The 21399-nt window shown below is 33.0% G+C and overlaps 1 protein-coding gene across 6 annotated transcripts in view; it reads left to right on the forward strand.

The window, feature by feature from the left end:
• EDTP (Egg-derived tyrosine phosphatase) overlaps nucleotides 1-21399 on the forward strand; it is an 83224-nt gene that overhangs the window by 17772 nt on the left and 44053 nt on the right. For all 6 annotated transcript variants that reach the window (XM_076457339.1, XM_076457340.1, XM_076457343.1 and 3 more), the window contains exons 3-8: nucleotides 11341-11450; nucleotides 13092-13212; nucleotides 15171-15246; nucleotides 16243-16306; nucleotides 17845-17961; nucleotides 20370-20443. In XM_076457339.1, coding sequence (XP_076313454.1) covers nucleotides 11341-11450; nucleotides 13092-13212; nucleotides 15171-15246; nucleotides 16243-16306; nucleotides 17845-17961; nucleotides 20370-20443 — 562 coding nt within the window. The remainder of the gene's footprint in view (nucleotides 1-11340; nucleotides 11451-13091; nucleotides 13213-15170; nucleotides 15247-16242; nucleotides 16307-17844; nucleotides 17962-20369; nucleotides 20444-21399) is intronic.

The raw sequence follows: 21399 nt of genomic DNA on the forward strand, positions 1-21399 counted from the left end.
ATGTACTCAGTTGCTAAAAACCTCTTCCAACAGCAAAGATCTGCCCACTTAACTCAGGGCAGGATCCACGGAAGTCAATAGACCTCCCTCAAATAAAGACAGTAAAAAAAAAGACATGGTCGTAAACAGAAGGTTTCTTCACTCAATTTGCCTACTCATAAATAAAAATGTCCACCTTGATACAACGGAACTCTTAAGGTTTAAGTTGTAATCTGGATGATCTCAAAACACTGATTGCTTCCTACCATCCTGTATGTCTTTCCTTAAAGGAAACATTTCTGAAACCTACTGATACAGTCACCTTTCAGTAGCTTTCTTTGTACAGAAATGACAGGCTGTGTGATGGATGAGTGCATGGAGGGGTAGCACTGTTGGTTAATCAGCACTTGCCCACCATCTCTTTTTTCCACTCGACATACCCTTAGAGGCCGTAGCCATCCATTTTTCTTTGGGTCGTACCATCACTGTTTGTTCTCTCTACCTGTTGCCTGAAGAGACCTTTGATTAATACTTTGATGCTCTTATTGAACAGTTGCCATTTCCGTTTTTAATCCTGGGGGACTTTAATGGACATCATCCCCTCTGGGGAACTGCTGATATTGATAGGAGGTGCTGCTCCATAGAGCATATGCTGTCTGATCACAACCTTTCTCTTTTCAACACTGGTTCTTCTACTTATTTTCTTGCACCTAGTCAGGCCTTTACAGCTATTGATCTTTCAGTTTTCTCCCCTTTACTATTCTCTCATTTTTCATGGAGGGTTGACAATAATCCACAAGGCAGTGATCATTTTCCTATAATTTTGAGAGAGACTGGCCATGGTCAATGCCACCCAATCTGTGTGCTTCAGTGGAAGCTGGATCAAGCAAACTGGCTCTCTTTCACTGCTCTTGCAGAACTTGATCCTGCCATCATCTGTAAGCCATCAATAGACAACTGTGTGGCAGCAGTAACTGAGTATATTATACAAGCAGCTGCTCAATGTATTCCTAAAACCTCAAGTGTCTTTTGAGTGTCACACTTTTCAGTATAAAGATTAATCTAGTCACTGAACAACTCCCTCTTACTGTTGCAAACAGGCTCTATGTCGATGACTTTCACATATCATTTCAGTCGTTTAATATGAGGTATATTAAGCTGCATCTACAGACTGCCCTCAATCGTTTACTGAAGTGGAACACAGCAAACGGCTTTAACTTTCTCTCTCTCTAAAACTGTTTGCATGCACTTTTGCTACCAATGGGGTATTCACTTTGATCCTGAACTCCGTATTGGTGAAGTTGCACTGCCTGTGGTCCCTGAAACAAAGTTCTTGGTGCTCATCTTTGACCATCAGCTGACCTTTATACCACACATCAAGCAGCTGTAGATCAAAAGTAGAAAAGCACTGAATATCCTCCATGTCCTCTCTTCCACAACTTGGGGAGCAGACCAATGTTCTATGCTAAAGATATATTGCACTCTTATTTGATTGAAACTCAACTATGGATCACTGGTCTATGGCTCTGCCAGGACCTCAGCCTTGATGATGAATGGGGTCCAGCATGAGTTCAGAACTTATATTATCGAGTCTCATGAACCTTCTTTGCACCTCTGCTGTTTGCAACTGTCTTTACTATATGCTTTGAATCTTTGTTCCTTATCAAAGCATCCCACCTGGGGTTGTGTTTTCCTTCCTTGGGTGGGCCATACTTTTTCAGAACAGACAATCTACCATTGCTGCTTTTGCCCTTCATATCCAGGCACAGTTGGATGAATTGGGTGTGTCTTTGGATAACATTGCTGTATCTGCTGGTCAGCCCATCCCACCATGGCTTTTACAGTCCCCAAATGTGACTTATCTTTAAGTCATCTGAGAAAAGCAGACACTCCTGATTGGAAATACTGTCTGCTATTTGCTGAACATCTTTTGAACCATCCTTCCATTCCTATTTATACAGATGGTTCAAAATCAGGTGACTGTGTGGTTTTTGCCATTGTTTGTTGTGTGCAGAATCCCCTCTACAGCTTCTGTGTTTAATGCTGAACTGTATGCCATTTCTCTTGCCTTGGATCACACAGAAGCTAAACAGTACTCAAATTGCATTATACTGACTCACTTAGTTTTCTACTGGCCCTGGAATCGCTTCACATTAGTTCACACCCTGTTCTCGCTGATGTTCAAAACTGACTGGCTTATTTCTCTTTAACATCTACTACTATCCAGTTTCTCTGGAAACTGGGCCATGTTGGTATTCTCAGGAATGAGCTCACTGACACTGCAGCTAAATCTATCTGCTCTGGCACTATCACTGCTGTGCCTGTTCCATACATGGACTATGGTCCTGTATTCAAGGCTTGGCTCTGTGCCACCTGGTAGTTGACTTGGAGAGAGGAACGTGAAAACAAGCTTTTCCAAATACAACCCTAAATTGGACTTTAGCTGTCTTGCTTCTGTAAGGATTGGAAAGAGGAAGTTGTTCTAACTAGACTATGCATTGGTCACAGTTTTTTAACCCATCATTTTCTTTTATCTGGAACTGATGCACCCATGTGTAGTCTGTGTAACACTCAGGTCACAGTAAGCCACATTTTGCTTTCTTGCTGTTGTTATGACTATCAATGACAGCACCATTTCAAACATATTCTGTCCCAAGGTTTGTCCATAACGTTAGACAATGTTATTGGTAATGGTGACACTGTCCACTTTGGAAATGATTTCAGTATTTTAAAGCCCATTAATCTTTTTAATGCCATTTAAGTTTTTTAATTTATACATAAGACATTTTTTAATGTGATTCCCTTCTAAGAATTGCAGTCCATCTAGTTCGATTTGAGATTAGAAAATGACCGTAACATCAAATAACTCAAAACCAGGACTGGAAAGGCCAACTTCAGGTGACTAATGCTGCTCTTTGAACTACTTCTTAGTCATCCTGGCAAAATATTATTAAAATTTTGCTACAAGTTCTTTTAAAACGCTTACTACTTTACTTTTTGAAAATGGCCATAACATCAAATAACTTGGAACCAGGACTGGAAAGGACAACTTCAGGTGACTGACAATGGTTTTTGTACTTACCTGTTAGTCTTCCTGGTGAGTTGTGATAATTACAATTATGTTACAGAAAGTCCTTTACAACTTCTATTACTATAGTTTTTCTCTTAACGTTGAAGACAAGATGTAAACATTGATTTTATGCTATTTATGTTTGTTTTCTTTAAACTTTGTTTTGTTTTACCTTAATTTCCTTTTATGAATTTTACTAAATTTACTTTAATTTTAACTTTTTACCAGATGTTTGGCACAGATAGCCTAGCTGTTTTGTGCTATGAAACACCAAATCAACCAACCAACCAATCATACACATGTACATTTATCCTGTATATACGAGACTGTTTGTCTTTTATGGCCATTCTACAAAATTCCCTTAGGTACCTCATTAAAATAAGTCCTACTGTAGTAATAAAATATTTTACATCACAAATCACATTTTTAATGAAGCATTTCTCGTTCCCAAATCAATTTCCGCATTGATCGTGACTGAGTTTTAAAACTGATGCACAGTCAGTGTGAGTTTGTTCTTACAAAGCGCATGATTACCCTGAAAGTTAAAGAGAAAATAGTTTAGTCATTTCTGTAAATCTATGTTCTAATTAGATAATCTGAATACGATTTGGTTTTTGCCATTGTCAACTTTATCTATGAACACATGAGAAGTTCCTCTATCACCTGCCTGCACCTCTACAACCAGACTGCTGGTCAGAAAATAGACTACAGACTGTGTGGACTTGGAACAACTTATTAAACAGAATCTTCCCAGCTTAAACAATAACTTCTGTTGAGTTAAACCTATTCAAAATCATTATCACTAGCTACATAGATATTTTTTACTATTTAAATTAGCATGTACATATATTATTTTCAAGTTTCACTAGTTTACTCTGACACTTCCCTCCGGTTATAACTGGAATGTGTGTATTCTGAAATGTTCAATATATGTGCTGTTATTTATTATTTCTCTTGTTTTTATTGTGCATCATCAGATTTCGTTTTCTTCCTCATTAAACTTATGTTATAACAGTGTTAAGATGTTAGCAAGCTACGATAATGCATTTTTAATAATCATTTCAAAATATTATTCGAGTAATTACTTGTCAACAAGTAACATAGTAGTATAATAATTTCAGGAAATTCCACTCCACCTCTGTCACACTGGAAATGACAAATTGAAAGGAAAATACTAGGCTTTAAATACTGGTTCTTTAGATTTGTCTTTCATATAGCTTTTATGAGATGTATAACTCTCATAAACCGATATAACTAGGTGATAAATGATGATTCAAACAAAAGTTGGTTTCGTGTTTATTTTTTGTATTTTAAACAACTTATCTGCTGAATAATGTAGAAGAAAGAAATTAGTATAATTAATGCTAAACATTTCCTTCAGATCTTATATAAATATAAGTTCTCTGTGGTGAATAATAAATACCCCAAAATAACATAAACACGAAAATGTTATCAAAGTAAATGTAACCTACTCCTGAACATGGACAACTAACCTAGTGAGGAAAGAGTACAATAAACTCAAAGTTTACAAAATGTAAAACAATATACAAATCGTACTGATTAAGAGGTATACAAGTTGTCTGATAAATAATAAATTCTGAACATCATACTGAGAAAAAATGAAAAATAAATTTTACTTTTTCTAATTACTAATTGATTATTGCTCTGACATTTTTCAGATTTTCTTATTGCATTAAGATTTTGTTTTTGAAGAGGTTCTTTACTATCTGGCCCAGCATGGCCAGGTGGGCTAAGGTGTTCGACTCATAGTCTGAGGGTCATGGATTTGAATCCCAGTTGCACCAAACATGCTCGCCCTTTGAGCCGTGGGGGCATTATAATGTCACAGTCAATCTTACTATTTGTTCATAAAAGAGTAGCTTAAGAGTTGGCTGTGGGTGGTAATGACTAGCTGCCATTCCTCTAGTCTTACACTGCTAAATTAGAGATGGCTAGCACATATAGCCCTTGTGTAGCTTGGTGCAGAATTCAAAAACAGAAATAAACAGTACTCTATTACCCTACAAGAAAATTTAGAACAATTATTTGAACATACTTAAGTTACGGAAGGCTGGAATTAACAGATTCTTCAAATACGACACTATTAATCTGTCTCTCGATATCTCTACCACGAGGAATTGGTAAGGCTGTTATAACGGTACTTTGTTATACTAGAAACTACATTCTGTAATTCATTCATGAAAAAAGGTTACACTTATACCAGTTTTATTGCATTATCTGATGAATGCGATAAAGTAAAAGTAGAGTATTATACCATTGTACAGTGTGTATTGCATGAACTGAAATATTCCATAAACACTAACTTTATCTGAGAGATTTATTAGTAAGAAGAGAACTGCCTTTTTGTTTAACATTATTTGCAAGATTTGAATCATAAGAATTATTACCACTTTAATGCAAAATCACTATTGTTTTTATTTTTAAAGGAATTTTCAATTTCTTACGTTTAGAAAAGACAGGGTAGATATATGCAGGTCTTTCTGAAAGAAAACAAAGCTTAGGCAACTCAAATACTGTTTCAGATAGAAGGTACATGATTCTTTTTTTATTTTGGTAGATTACCTTTCCACGTGTGTTACGAGTTCTAATCAAGGTTGTACGGAGTACTGTTTGATGTATGTGTTTGTGGTGAAATTCAGCCTATGCCAGTAATGAATGTGATTTCATATTGATAAAACATTCATCTGGAGAAAGAAAGATTAAAACATTCATTTCATTTACAGTATCAATCTTGTTAGAAAGGGACTTTCTTTTAGGCTGAGTCAGTCCAAACACATATTTATATTATATATGATTTCTATTTATACAGAATTCTCATAGCCTTAGAACACCATCCAATTTCTTTCTTCTACCTTGATGCTGAAGTTATCCAAGCTTCTATTGTTCACAGAAATTTGATTATTGTCAAACATGGAATGTTTATTTAATGTACAGAATGCCCTATTATGGAAACTAAGCGCAATGTACCAGTTCTCCATATCCAAAGAAATTAGAGGATCCAGTAAGTGGAAGAACAGTTACAGTGATATGTGATGGATGGAGTGTGTGTGTTTTCTTATTGCAAAGCGACATCTGGTGATCTTCTATGTCAACCAAGGACTATCAAACTCCTGATATTAGCATTGTAAATCCGAAGAATTACTGCTGTCCCACAGGGAAACATTTAGGTGTAATAAAAGAGATGAGTCAAGTTGTTATAAAAACAAACCAATGAAAACACTGTGGCTAAACAAATCACCAGAGAAAGAAAATGTTTCAGGACACTACTTTTTTAGACCGTTGCAACTGAATCAGTATTTTGTAGGTTTGTGACCTATAAGATAGTTGGGTACACTATGGAACCCTGGTCCTTCCTTTTCTGTTCACTTGGTAGTTAAAGTGCTCAAGTCGGAATCTGAGGATCGCGAGGTCAAATCCTCCTCACCAAACATGCTCATCACCTCGGCCGTGGAGGTGTTATAAAGCTACTGTCAATCCCATTATTAGTTGGTAAAAGAGTAACCCAAGAGTTGGCGGTGCGTGGTTTTGATTAGTTGCATTCCATTTAGTTTGTCACTGTTAAATTAAGGATGGCAAGTGCAGAAAGCCTTGGATTAGCTTTGGGCTAAATTCAAAACAAACCATAAACCCTTTTCTTTTGTCTTCTTTCTTTTAAGTAGTAGTTATGTTACCGTGGTGGGGCATGTCCAGGTGGTAAAGTCATTCAACTCCTCATCTGAGGGTCGTCTGTTTGAATCCCTATCACACCAAACATGCTTGCCCTTTCAGCTGTTGGGACGTTATATAGTGACAGTCTATCCCACTATTCATTGGTAAAAAAGTAGCCTAAGAGTTGGGAATGGGTGGTGATGACCAGCTGCCTTCTCTCTAGTCTTACACTGCTAAATTAGGGACGGCTAGTGCAGATAGTTCTCATGTAGCTTTGCGCGAAATTTAAAAAAACAAACAAAACAAATGGCTGGTATGGGTATTAAAACTTTTATTGATAAGCAGAGAACAATGTTTCAATCTTCCTCGGTCATCTTCAGGTTAACAAAGAGAGTTTGCAAGTGACCGTTGCCGGACAAGAGTAGAAACGAGTATGGGATTGTAGGGGATGTTGCAGTTAGATATTAGGTTATTAATTAGTGTAGGTATAAAGGTGCTTCTTTATATTGATTTAATTTTGATTTTAGTTGATGTATAAATAGGGCTTCTTTGATTTTGCACTTGTTTATATTTGTTTCCCACTGTTTGGGAGTTTGCAATGGTTACGTTTTGTTTATATGATTTGCAGTGTTCAAAAATGGGTGAAGGTTTTTTTTGCATTCTGTAAATCTAGTTTCCATTTTTCTGGTTTTTTCTACCATATAGAAGTCGTGGCAGTTGTTGCATTATATTTTATAAATAATTTTGGTGTTTTGTTTGTCAGTGTAGTTTTTACATAGTATGGACTGTAGTTTTGTACTTGGTTTTTGAATAAACTTGATGTTTACTGGAATGTTGTGCTTTGTTAAGTTTTTTTCCAAATGCTGGTTATTTTTTCACTGATGTTAGGAATTTGTGGTATGCAGCAGTGTAAGGTTTTGTAGATCGTTGCATCTTGGGATTTATTATTGTTGTTGATCTAGGTGTGTGTGTGTTCAATTTTTTAACAGTTTTTGGAGGAAATTTGTTGATGCTGATGAAGTGTTATATTTTTTTGATTTCATTTTTAATCTTATTGGGTGAACATAGTTTTGCGACTGTGTTTATTTGGTTTGTTTATATGCTGAGTTTTTGTTTTGTTTCATGTGCTGAGTCCCAGGGGCTATACATTCCCTTTTGGGGATGTGGGTATCTCTCAAGTCTCTGGTACCCTTGGGATGGGCATACATGCAATAACTTCAGTGCTCACTGCATGACCAGCAGACAGGGAATTCTGATCATCCAGTCTCCTTTATCAAAAATAATGTTTTAGTTTTCAAGTATCGGTTGAATTCGATCAACACTACCATTGGTGCTTTTATGCCACCTCTATGGTTCTAAGATTAATTTTTTCCCAGATATCTAACTTCAGGGATGTGATGCATCTGTCAAAGGTCAGAAATTCTGGGCTATGTTAATTGAAGATGAATCTACCTTTTTGATCAGTAATCTTGCTGTCCAACAGGCAATGATTCAAGGTTTGGATCTATTGCAAGGGTACATTGTCATGATTCCTTCCATTAGTTCCACAATGATCTCTTAAACGTCCCATCATTGGACATGCTTTGGAGGGATTTTTGTTTTCAAACTTTGGACATTTCTTTACTGGGCTCACTCCCATCATATGAGCTTCCTGGTTTGCCATATTCTAGGGGTGATGAATTTTATCACAGGTCACCTCTCTTGGTTCAGTTGAATTCTTCCAAATGCTCCATTGTGAGTTTTCTGGTGAATTTGTTCTCAGTTTGGGACTCCATTGATTGACACATTTGCCACTCATTGGAGCTCTCAACTTCAACTGTTTCTGGTCCCTGATACCTCATTTAGTCAAAGCTCTGGATTTGGTGATAGATGCATTCAGTCAAGATTGGATGGAACTGCACTTCTATGCCTTTTCTCCAGTTTGTGTGTTATCCAGAGTTCTAGCTATGACTCATTCCAGATTGGCTGGCTCAGTTATGGTTTCCTGTTCTACAGTATCTTCAAGAGAGTCCAGCTCTGCCTCTTCCTCTTTGGCTATCTCTGTTGAAGCAATCTCAATCCAGCATAGTACCCCACTGGGAAAGCTGCAAGTCTTCAGATTTACAATGCTAAAATCAGGGGTTTGATTCCCCTCAGGGGACTTAGCAGATAGCCCGATGTGGCTTTGCTATAAGAAACACACACACACTCCAACATTCTACACCCAAACTTTTCTCAGCTCAAACTTCATGTATGAAAGTAACACAGACTTTCATATGGTATCAGGGTTTTTTTTAAAGTTGCCTTGTCTTAAAACCAGTGGTGTCTCTTGAGAAAATTGAACCAATTCCCTCAAATGTGCTCTCCATATATATCTTTTTTTTTTAACCTGGTTTTTTACTTGGATCTAGCTTTGTCTAATTGCCACTTTATGTAAGGAAGTTTTATTGGTTACTTTTCCTTATTCTAAACATTCAAAAGTTTTTGACTTCCCAGTGCAATCTAGTCTTCTCCACTCATTTAGTGTTTTTCTTCAGCACAACCTTTGTATTACCCAGTTGGGTTATTAGGGTGGTATTACATGCTTTATCTCAACATTCAATAAAGCCTTTAGCCTCATACCTTGTATTGCCTTTTCCTTAAAGAGTGTTTTTTGCTGCTGCTGGCATGAGGGTGTTGTAAGTTGGAGTTGTTTGCACCATATGTGCAATGGATTTTTTATCACTTCAATTTGGTTTTGCTATACCTTAATAGGGCCTTTTTTTTTAAGACTGGTACCCAGGGAACTGGATAAATCCTTCTTACCAATTCTTTTTTCATCTGGTTTTCCTCTCTACAACTGATTAAACACTGTTATTACTTGTTAGAACCTGTTAGAGACATTACGTGGCTCACAATAACTCCTTTTGAGGTGATAGAACTCAACTCTTTAAAGAATTTATTGGGATCCTTTAATTTCCTAATATTTTATCCCCAATTACTTTAAGGAGGTGGAATTGCAAATATCCATGTTGCTTATTCTGGGCTTTCTTTACAGGGGAGGAAGCTTCTATGAGTCACATCTTGTCAGATTTTTCATACATCTGTCTTTTGCTGCTTGTTTGTTGAATTATTTGCTGGAGGACATTGTACATGATGATACAAGGCCTTCTTTCAATACTTTTGTTTTTGCATCCTGACACTATCTGGCAGTTGTTTCTTCTGAAGGTTTTTACCACCCCCTGTGGACATTTTGACAACTTCTGCCACGTTATAAGGAGGAATGGCTATTTTTGTCTTTCTTTTGTCTCTTAATTTCCAGGGTCATTTACCTTTTCTTTTTTTTTTTTCACTGGATCCCACAGTCAAGTGAGTGTTGCATTTTTCAACCCAATTCCATACTAGCAACCAATTTAACTATACTTACTACTGCTTGCAACAGGCTCTGTAGAAATGAGGTATTCCATAAGACCATCTAGTAGTTCCAGATGGAATTAACATATTATGTTGGACTGCCACTCATGGAATATCATAAGTAAAGCTAAAGGGGATCCTGCCTGTTTCTGCCAATCATAGAATTCTATTAATCAGGGTAGGTTTGCTTTCAAATATTTAGTGAATTTGGTTAATCTGTTTCACTATTCTTCAGGACTTCCTGAAGTCTGTTATCCTCAGATTATACTAGTGGAGCTAGGGAGCCTTTACCACACCCATTTTCCAGTCACTGCAGTGGTGGACATAGGTGTTTCCTCCTGTAAGTTTGATTGTTTTCCTCTAATCTTGGAGAAGAGGATGAAGTTTGGGATCCTTCTGCTCAGGTCCTTGGATGTTTCTCCCAGATGTTAGTAGGAGTGGCACCAGCCTCAGCAGGAGCCTGCTTGTAATACTAGTTAAGATACGATGTTACACTATCCAACTTAACTGATACCTTAATATCCGAGCAGTAAAGAGGCAATTACTATTATTAAACAGTATAATATTGTTCATGGAAGGACATCCACTATTACTTTGTAGTTCCTAATATGTAGTGATCCCATTCCTGGTCCTTGTTTGAGAGCTGGCCTATAATGATGGTTACCATTGTTCTCTTTCACCCTTGATACAGGATCTTGGCCCTGGGTGAAGAGCATGCCTGTTCTGGATGTGGTGAGGTTCCCTGACTCAGGTACCACTCTTATCGTGTTACACTCCTAACCTGTGCAGATGATTTCTTTGTGAATAATGCCTTTCAGTAGTCCATCCACCTTCTCATTGTGAGATTCTGGGGATAATTTTAGCAGAGAAGTGTGTTTTGTAAGTTGACATTTTCCTAAATTGAAAATGTATTTCCAGTAATTCTTTCCTCTGCTAACATTTTCCAGCCCTTCTTCCCCACTAAGAGCTGGTGCGAGATACTGAGGTGGTGGAAGTCTTGAAAAAGTTATAAATTATTTGAGTGAAGTACTTATATATGGTACTAGAAAAATCAGATCAATGCTTAAATGGTCATTTGAGTAATAGCTACAAGTTGTCAGCAGAGGTTTTATTAGACATACATTTTAAGTTTAGGAAAATGTCAGCTTTTGTATCAAATCAAAGTTATATTATGTAAGTCTTTGTCTCAATAGAATGATTTTTAAACTTTCTGGTGTATTATTCATATTATATAATTTTTATGTTGCTAGTCAATTTCCAATACCCATGGAGAACTCACTCCTACTTATCCTGCCAACATAATAATACCGGAAGAGATGCTTCCTGTTCCAAACCATGATAATGGTCATTCAAATGACAAGTAAGTTATTCTAGATTGAAGAAAACTTGAAATATTTATCAAAATAGTTTTATTGATTATACTATATTGATAAATCATAGTATTTGAATATTTATATTGTTCAAGTGAACATATACATTTATATAGTGTCACTGACTGAATATGTTTATGATTCACTAGAAGGCCAGCTGTGCATCGTCTAAGTATATTTTATATTATAGTAAATTAAAATGTTTATATTCCGTGTCTGCTCACATTACTAAATGTGAAAGTCTTGTATTAAAATAAATAAAAGACTACACTGTATAAAATGAAGGATCTTCATTACACTGAATGAAACATTTTACATTAAACAAGAAGTTCAGTATGATAGAAAATGAAAGAATGTGTATCTAAATCAGTTATATGTTCAAGTTCTGAAATAAATTAACTGTACATTATGAAATGGTTGTTATCATATAAAATAAAAGTCCGAGCAGTGAAATACACATGAATGAAAGTTTTTAATAATCTTGAACTCTGTATCAAGCTAAATCAGTGACTGTTATTCTTTTAAATGTAAAATTTTGCATTCTGTGAAATGAGAATCTCTAAATGGAAGTATGTTACATTCTAAATATGAAATTGTGCATCTTTTTTAGTGAAAAGCTCTGTATTGAGCTGTGTGTAAATCAATGGTTCTAATAATGAATTAAAGCTGTATATCCTACTTTAATTCTTAAAATGTAAAGTTCTGCATCTTAGTAATTTAGATGTAGATCTGACTCACATGTAAAGTTTTTTATCTTATTAAATGAAAAGTAATTCTGTATCATGCTAAATGCAAAATTTTCCACCTTATCAGGTCATAATCTAGTCCTGCATCACAATAAATGAAATGTCCTGCATGATATGAAATTAATGGTTACATTTTGCTAAACAAATAGTTTTGAATTTAACTAAACTTTATGTATTACAGTTTCTAAGTTGATACCTCATTTTTTCCAAGGGTTTGTTCAATTTTAACTACAGATATGTTGAGGTAATGAGGCTCATTTGTGATTTGGCATTGTGGGCATATCTATATATTTATAGAGTTATAAGCTGTTACTGCCATAAATCCTGTTTTTTTTTTCTGCACTGTATGTATTAATATGCCATCTAGAAACTGCTTCAGTATTTCTGAAACTTTAATTAATGTTGTGTGCATCGAACTTAATGCCTTCAGCTTATATAGAAAAATTGATAATATTCAACTGAAACATGTTATATTAAAATCAGTGAAATTAACATGGCAAAATGGTAAGTTTTATTTATACATTAAATATTTTAGTTACTACTTGACAGGGTGTGCTCTTATTAAAAGATGTGCAGAAATTGGAACAGTGAAGACGATTTATTGAAATTAGTTTTTAAAAATTTCATGGTGTTGGATCTGTTTATGAAATTTTGAAACCTAAAATTTCAGGTGTGATAGCAGATAATTTAGAAGAACATTCTTTGATATATTTACAAGCTTAGATTTTACACCCAGTGTCAGTGCTGTTAATGATGCCTTGAAACAGATCCACTAAAGTGTATGTTTCTTATTTTCATTAATAGATTCTTTTGATAACATTCTGAAATATATAAATGTCAGGTGGAATATAATACTTTATTTTCTTACTGATATCAATCTGGTAGTATACATAGTCTGAGTGACAGTCTTTGTGATGAAGGAAAACTCAGGGACATGATGATCAAAGCTCGTGTTGCTCGGTGCCGAGCACGACTTCCACTGCCAGTTATTCTGTTAGATGGAAAGGTAAAACCTGAATTTCTCTATTTTGCTGTTTCACAAGTGATTCTGAATAATAAGTAGTTTGATTAAAGTTCACAACTCTCTTTGTTAACTTGAAGTTGACCTAAGAAGGTCAAAATGTTGTTCTCTACTTTATTTCAATAAAAGTTTGAATACCAACACCAGCTGCCTTGAGATATGTTGTTTTTGCTTTTTCACTTTTGAGTCTGTCATCCAATCCTTTTGTTTTAGTGTAAGTGGTCAGTGGGCTCATTTATGTTGTTCAGTATTGGAGCTAGTGTTGTAGATACATGTAAAATTTGTTCTTATAATTTTTTAAAAACTTGTTTGGAGTTGTCTTTATATAATATTACAGATAATAATTTAACTTAATTCACAGACTTTAAGGGAGGAAGCAGACATATGAAGAGGCTAGTAACACTTGACGGATTATTTGCTACTGGAGAAAGCACTTCATTGGAAATAATTGGATGGTGCTGATTTCAAAAATGTAGTCGGAATTTCTCCATTAGCCCTAGATTTTGAGTTATGATATCAATATTTTATTAGAGATATGTGAAGTAATATGTAATCAACCCAGTACAGTAGACATTTGCTGTGGAATTAAGTTCACTTGGACAGTTTAATGGGTAATAGGCATACATTTTGATAACTTGAAACACTGACTGTATCATGGTGGTGTAAAATTCCAAATATATTATTCATATATGTTGTTTGTTTTTGATATAATTGAAGTGAATCGTACCACTTTTGCTTCATTCTCACACTTGTGATGTATTTAGGAATCACAACCCTCATATGCTCAGCTCGCCTATGAAATTCAAGAAGTCCTTTAACTGAGCATTAAAGAGGTGGAGTCAGACATATCTTTCTACCTTTCATTCACCCAGTTGGTCACTTCACCTTATTCCTCACACAGTCAAAGCAGTCTGGTCTTCTTACTCACATTATACCTGCTATATAATTAATTTTGCAATATTTTATTTTAAAATCACTTAAATTATATTTCTTTAAACAAATTATCTTATGTTTTTAGAAAGTCATTTGAAATGCTGGTTATCACCAATTCAGGAAACATTCAAGTGTGCTATATATAACCTAAAGTGTTTTTGCTATGTTTGTGGAAAATATGTTACAGTTTCACAAAGGAAAAAATCTCACTCACTCACACACTTCAAATTGGTGATCAATTAAAATATTTGGTTTCATGTGTGTGTTTTGAAGCTTCTACATCTAGCTTGACACAGTAACTGAGGTAAAAGAGAGTAACTACATGAGCCCAAATATCATCTAATTGAATGTTATTTTTGCCTTATTGTTGTTTCTGATTATTCAGGCAAAACTAAACAATACATTGAATATTCAGATGTTGTATGTGCAATGAAACTAGTACCTCATGGAGATGGTTTATGAGTGCCACATCCACTAGCTAATTTGGAAACAGGAGAGTTGTCCTGCAAAGAAGACGACAAATCACATTTATCTAGTAATTCTATTCCTGTGGCACTGCAACATAAACTGCCTCATCTGATCACACAAGAAAAGTTAAATGATCTAATTAATGACTCCCCTCTATCAAAGCAGCATAGGGAATTTTTTGGCTCTTAGTTAGAGCAAGAGAACCCATACTAATGGAGTTGATAATCTTATTATACTCATTGCTTTTTGAAACTGTTATTGGTATTATGTATTGTTTTTGAACATCCTTAAATGCAATTTTCTATGAAATTAATAAAGAAAGAGCTGTTTTCATGTATATGTCAGGATATTGTGTGTAAATCTATCATTACTCTAAAACTAGAGACAATCAGTAGTTTTCAACATGATTCTTAGAATTAGTATCATCATATTACCTGGAAACACTTGAACTTTTTCTGGTAACAGAGAGAAAAAATATTTTTTGCTACCTAGCGTAATCAGTGTAAAGATGTTTTTAAAGGCTTTCTCCTAATTTCTTTCAGTATATATGCAGGTCAGCTACTCTCTCAGGGGGACCAGAAATTTATGGGCGATCAGGTTACGATTTTCTCTTTGCTGGTAAGTGTGAAGTATGTTGATGTACTTTGCTCTTAGAGCACAGTTTAGGACTTACTAATATTTGTTCTAAATTTGACTTGGTCCATAGTTTTATCATAACTGTTATGTTTCAATGTTGTGAAAAGAGGCACTTTTATATAATGGTGAACTATATTTCTTAAATCTGTGCCATAAATCTAGATAAGATGAAGATGATTTTCTTCATTAACATTTGTTTGTCAAGGAACATGTGCAAGATACATAATGTTTGAAAACTGACTGAATGTAAAAGATACTGAATTGTGTGAGGAATTTTTCAAGTTATTAGAAAGTTCAAACATATTGTTAGACTTAGCATTTTAGGATTTTCATAAATGTCTATAATACATTTGTGAAATTGTATTCAATGTGTGCATTCACCATTACTAGAAAAGACTATATTTTTTCTTTGTATTGTATAATTTCACTGTAGTATAGCATCTTAGGCTCTGGCAAAAATCTTTTTGGTCAGATTTATTGTAAATAAAGAATTAATTTTATAAAATTATCATCATTATTAAGTCTCATCTTGATTTATCAGCTTCTGTTTCATATACTTTGTTTTTAAAACTGATGAAATTAGATTGCATTTCACTGTAAGTTCCAACTGGTTTATTGAAATATAACTATCATAGCATGTTTTTAAACCAGTATTTATAGTTTTGGATATAATGAGATAGATTAGCTATGCAAAGTACTTTTTTATGACTGGTTTCCTGTTAGATTTGTGTTTAAATTAAAGCTTATTTTGTATTAAAACTGTTTAGATTTTCAGATTATATTAGCATTTTTTATTGTTGTTTAAGTTAACGTTAGGCTGAGTAGACCCTTGATTTTTAATTCATTTCATTTAAGTGTACATTATAAAGAATTTCAGGTAACAGTAACTACATTGTATTTCCAGCATTTCAGGCATGTGTAGTAGCATTAATAAAAAATATTCTAATTGTATTAAGATACAAGATATTTTATTTTAAGCCAATAGTGATGCAGTACCTGAAGATGATGACCTGAAAGAAATAGCCATTCCACAGTCTTCTAGGTAGGAATCAATAAAAAGTAAAAATGTATTACAGTAGTATCTCAGCTGTTTGCAATTAGACTGAATATATCAGTTTTGTCACAAATTCTTGTGGTCTAATCAAATAGTTATTACTGGGAATTACTTGAAATATGTAACAAGCAGTTATAGTATTCAGGAATTACTATTTGAAATTAATTTCTAATCTCAGAAAATTCAAAAGTTTTGTCTGTTTCTAGATCCCTTGACTGTGAAGTATTGTTAGTACAATTTATAATGTGTCTGTAAATATAAGAAAATATTATTTATCAAAAGATAAAATGGACAGTATGAAATAGAAAAGTTTGGCCAGTTACAGTGATTTTGCATTCCATTGATAGTTTGAACACTTGTCAACAAGTTTAATGGCTGTGATTCACGAGATAGCTAAACTTAGCAACAACAACTCCCTTATTTTTGTACATTTTGTTCATGTCCAGTCCATTTCTTATGAAAGAATGTCTGTACTTCTAAAAACAGTTTGTTTATGAGTTTTCTTTTTTGTTGTAAAGTGTTTTGATCCTTTAGGTGTACTAGATTTCATGTTGATAAACAAGTTACTTTGATATTTCCAAGCCAGAATAAAAGCAGGAACATGCTGTTTCATAATAGATTTATATGCTATTTTTGGATGAAAGGAAATAGTAAAGTATCCTTTATAAATAAAGAAGGAAGTGGGGTCTGCTGTGTTATTTTTATATTTGGATTTACAGAATATTTAAAATTCTAAAACTTTTAATGTGGATTTTAGATTTTGTATTGAAAAACTAATTAATTTAATCTATACATTTACACTTATTCACTTTTTAAAATTTCAGAATGTCATTTTTCTTTTGTTTTCAGAGTATTTTATTCAGTATGTTTTTATTTAGATATGAAATTCTAAATAAGCGCTCGAGTAAAAAGATTAGATTCATATGAATAGCTTTTTATAAGTAAAAGATATTGGAACCTGAACCCCATGGTTTGGTTCCAAAATTTTTGCAGAAGAGCTGGAGTTATGGGGGGGTGAATAAAGGAATGTTCTACAGTTTAAGTCCTTATCTTCTGTCTAGTGTCAGGCATTCTGTAATACTAAAATTTATCTTTGAAATGCACAAGAATAAACCTGACTTAAGAAGTAAGTAAATGTTTAAAGTTAATTATGAGTAATTTATTTATAGCAATATCTGTTTAACTATTTTTTCACTAAAATCTCCAGTTACTCTTAGGTTCAAAAATAGGAACAATAAACTTTTGAGGTGAAGCCATAAACAAAATAATTATGGAAATGTCTCATAAAGGATACTAAAAGTAATGTTTTTTAGTTTTTAATAACATTCCATAAACTCTCATTCATAACAAATGAAGTATCAAATTTATATTTTTAATACTTCTGTACTTTTTGTAAAAACAAAATCAACTTTTTAAAAGTTTTAATCAATGCTTATGTTTTTTTTTAATAAGATATTAAAAGTGTTTGGAAATTATTTTAATTTGTAAGCATTAAAGTAGCAGATCTTGTATTTTTTATCTTTCAGTGAGTGGCAACTTTTTACAAAAGTCCGTAGTCAAGATATTAGGTTATTAAAGGCATTTTCAGTCGGCTGTATCTGTGACCTGATGGTAGAGAAGAAAAAAGTTAAGTTTGGAATGAAGTAAGTAAGATCTTAAGTTATGTGTAAAGAAAGGTTTTAATTCTCTTTTTCAATATCCAGAATTTACTTAGAAGATTTTTAGGAAATTTCATAGTTATTATCTCAGTAATAAATGTTGTTATGATCAGAAAACAAAAGTATACACTTCTAGTTGAGAAACATAAAAATTCGAGAGAAATGTCTTTTTCTTTTAGTTTACAAATTGTCTTAAAATTGTTGAAAGGTACTTTAAACATTTTTTAAAATCATTGATCTTCGAGTGAAAATATTTCCTATATATGCTTTAGCACATTGCCAGTACTTTAAGAACTAATGAGACACCATGTGGAGTATTTGATATTCAAGATTGAATCAACTTTTGTTGTGTGTTGTATGAAATTTTTCTAGTAATTTAAAATAACATAAGTTTGTTTTTAATTCTGTTGCTATGGTTGTCCTTTATGGAGCATGACAGAAGGCTTTAGTGTCTATAATCTTATTTTAATAGTATACAAGTTTTAAGTTGGTAATTCTACAAGGCACTATTTTAAAAAATTTTGAATTTCTCATAGTGTTATGTATGTGACACATTTTCTCTTAGCATGTCATCTTCCCTGTTTTATTCACCATTTCTTGAAAAAATACAAAAATAAATATAATTTACTCTCTATGAAATTTCCGTTGTCCGTTTTTATAGTCTTCATCCTTGTTTGGTTATAGAGCTGTCAAATAGAAAATCAGACCCCTCCTGCCATACCAGCCTCTGACATCCTCTCTTTCAGAATTTAATAGTTCTCTTTCAAATTTAATTATATATTACCTATAACCTATAGAAAGTCGAGGTTTCCATCTATCAATTGAAATATAACACTATTTTCTGAATTGTTAAATGTCAATTTTACTCAGAGTATTGTTACCATGAAAAAGCAAATGACTAACTTGGATGAATTTGCAACAACTGTTGTTGCATAGTTGTAAAGCCAGAAAAATTTTGAGGTGTTGGGGAATGTGTCTACTTTTTACATGTTATTAGTCTGTATTGTTTGGTGCATTATTTAATTAAATAAAAATTATTAAATGCATTACTATCATTAGTATAAAAAAGTTAGGGTTTAACTCTCTTTGACAGTCGATAGCAAAATAAAAGAAAATTGGTTAAATATATTATTTCTCGTTTTTCATGTTTATTCTTTAGGTATAATTATAAAATTAACTAGACTGTAAAATTAGGGATCCTTTTAAGTTAGTTGAGAATATATTAAGTAAAGTAAATAATAATAATACTATAATAAAAATGTTTCACGAGGCACTCATGCAAGCATATCTTAGTTTGTGAGTAATGTAGATCATTAGTGTAATGTGAGATGCACATTCTGCAAATGATTTTCAACTTATGATGGTGCAGAGACTAGATTAGACATCGTTCAGAGGGCAACGAAACAATATAATTTAATTATAAATATATGTACACTGTTACAAACTTAGAGCTACATAGAATAAAGGAATATAGTTTCATGTTGCAATTTGAAGTCATTTGAGAAAGAAAAAAAGGGTAATTTAGATTTATATTGAATTGTCAGTAAAAGTTGTTGATTTTATTTTGATATAGGGTAGAGAAAATAGATAAAGTAGAAAGTTTTACTAGAATGTTTAAAATGCATTTAGAAGATTTTAGTGATTACACAGTTTGGGATTTTGGAGATGAGGATAAGTATTTTTAATTTTAACATGATTTACTTTGGACACAGACTATTCAAAACTGATACTCGATATATTCATCAACAAATCTCTTATTTTTATTTAATAAAAATATTTCACTAAAATATGACTTTTTGTATATGAAAGACTTGTAATATTAACTGAAAGACTACCAAATTTTGCAAAGATATATTCCCTATTAAATCTAAAAATATGTGACATGGTTGGTCAAATTGACTGAGTCAGTATTAAAAAAGTTGAAAGGTTTTCAGAGGTGATAACAAACATATCTGAAACATTATTTAGTTTAATTGAAAGACAGCAGTAAGAAACTGTTTTACCCAGCACTCTCTGAAGATAAACCTTTCTTCGTAATAGCTTATAATATTTCATTCATTGTTTCTGGAAAGTGTAAAGAACATTAGGATAGCAAAAATAATTACTTTCAAAGGCTTGTGTGATTAACTTACTGTTGTTAATTTTTGGTTGAAAGCATTCAGTTCTATTTAACTTTGGTTGCAAAAATGAGTATGATTTTATAAATAAGTTTAATCTTTACAATAAATGCTTTATGTTATTCCATATTAGATTCTTGGTGTAGCTTTCACAACATAATTTTAAGAATTTGATTTGAAATTAAGAATTTTCAAAATGTTTTTAACAAAAAACTTTAAAATGAAGACATTTTATATATATATATATATATATATATATATTTTTTTTTCTTCAAGTGTTACATCATCGGAAAAGGTGGATAAAGAAAAAAGATATAATGAATTCACAATCCTCTCTTTGCCTTACCCAGGTAGGTGGTATTAACAGGCTATTTAGAATTGATTGTACAGAAATTCATTTAAAGAAACATTGAAGCATGAATTAGAATATGATGATAAATGTGTATATTGTTCTTTATGTTCTCCATCTCCCCTGTTTAAACATTACATTTACTGTACTGCATCACCAGGTATGGAAGTAATGACATTGATTTCTTCCCCAGTGCTCAATTGTGGTGACATCTGTGTTCAGTCATTTAAAGAATAAATGTTGTATATTAACCATAAAATATATTAGACATTAGTATGTGTTATGTATTGCTTTTAACGTAAGTCACGAGATGAATATTGTTTGTTCTTTCTCATAATGTTATTAAAGCTAAATATTTTTAAGTAGGTATAAACATAGAGCTTCATAAGAAAATAATGTATTACTGCATGGTGATATTTATGTATAAATGATGAAATTCAGTATGTCCTAACATGCAAAAATTAAAATAAATGCTAAGCAACTTGCACAGTAAATAATGGGTTTGTGATGTAAACTTTGTACTAAAGATTGTACAGTTCATAAAATGTGTTTTTTTTTTTTGGTATTGGCTACACTAACAACAGCTGGAAGGCAATCAGTAGCTGGTAGTACAACGTTATTGTATTCATAAGTATTTTTTGAAGATTACTGAGGTTTTAATATGTGCATTTGATTAATATTCTTTAAGTTTGTGACACTTAAAATTCATTGGTGTGTGCAAAGACTTGATATTTGTTTTGTCACATATAAGTTAGAAAGTAGGAGATTCCAGAAAGTATAAATACAGTAAGTTTTCAACCCAGGCTTACTCTCTTTCTGTTCTCTTTTGGAGAAAATTGTTGTGCATGTTGTTGTGACACACTTTAAAAATTGAATTTTAAGTATATAAAATGGTAAGATTATTGTAATACAGTAAATGATGAATATATGAATGTATGTATTATAGATGTTCACCAC

The sequence above is a fragment of the Tachypleus tridentatus genome, chromosome 9 (genome assembly GCF_004210375.1).
Source record: "Tachypleus tridentatus isolate NWPU-2018 chromosome 9, ASM421037v1, whole genome shotgun sequence".
Lineage (NCBI taxonomy): Eukaryota > Metazoa > Arthropoda > Merostomata > Xiphosura > Limulidae > Tachypleus > Tachypleus tridentatus.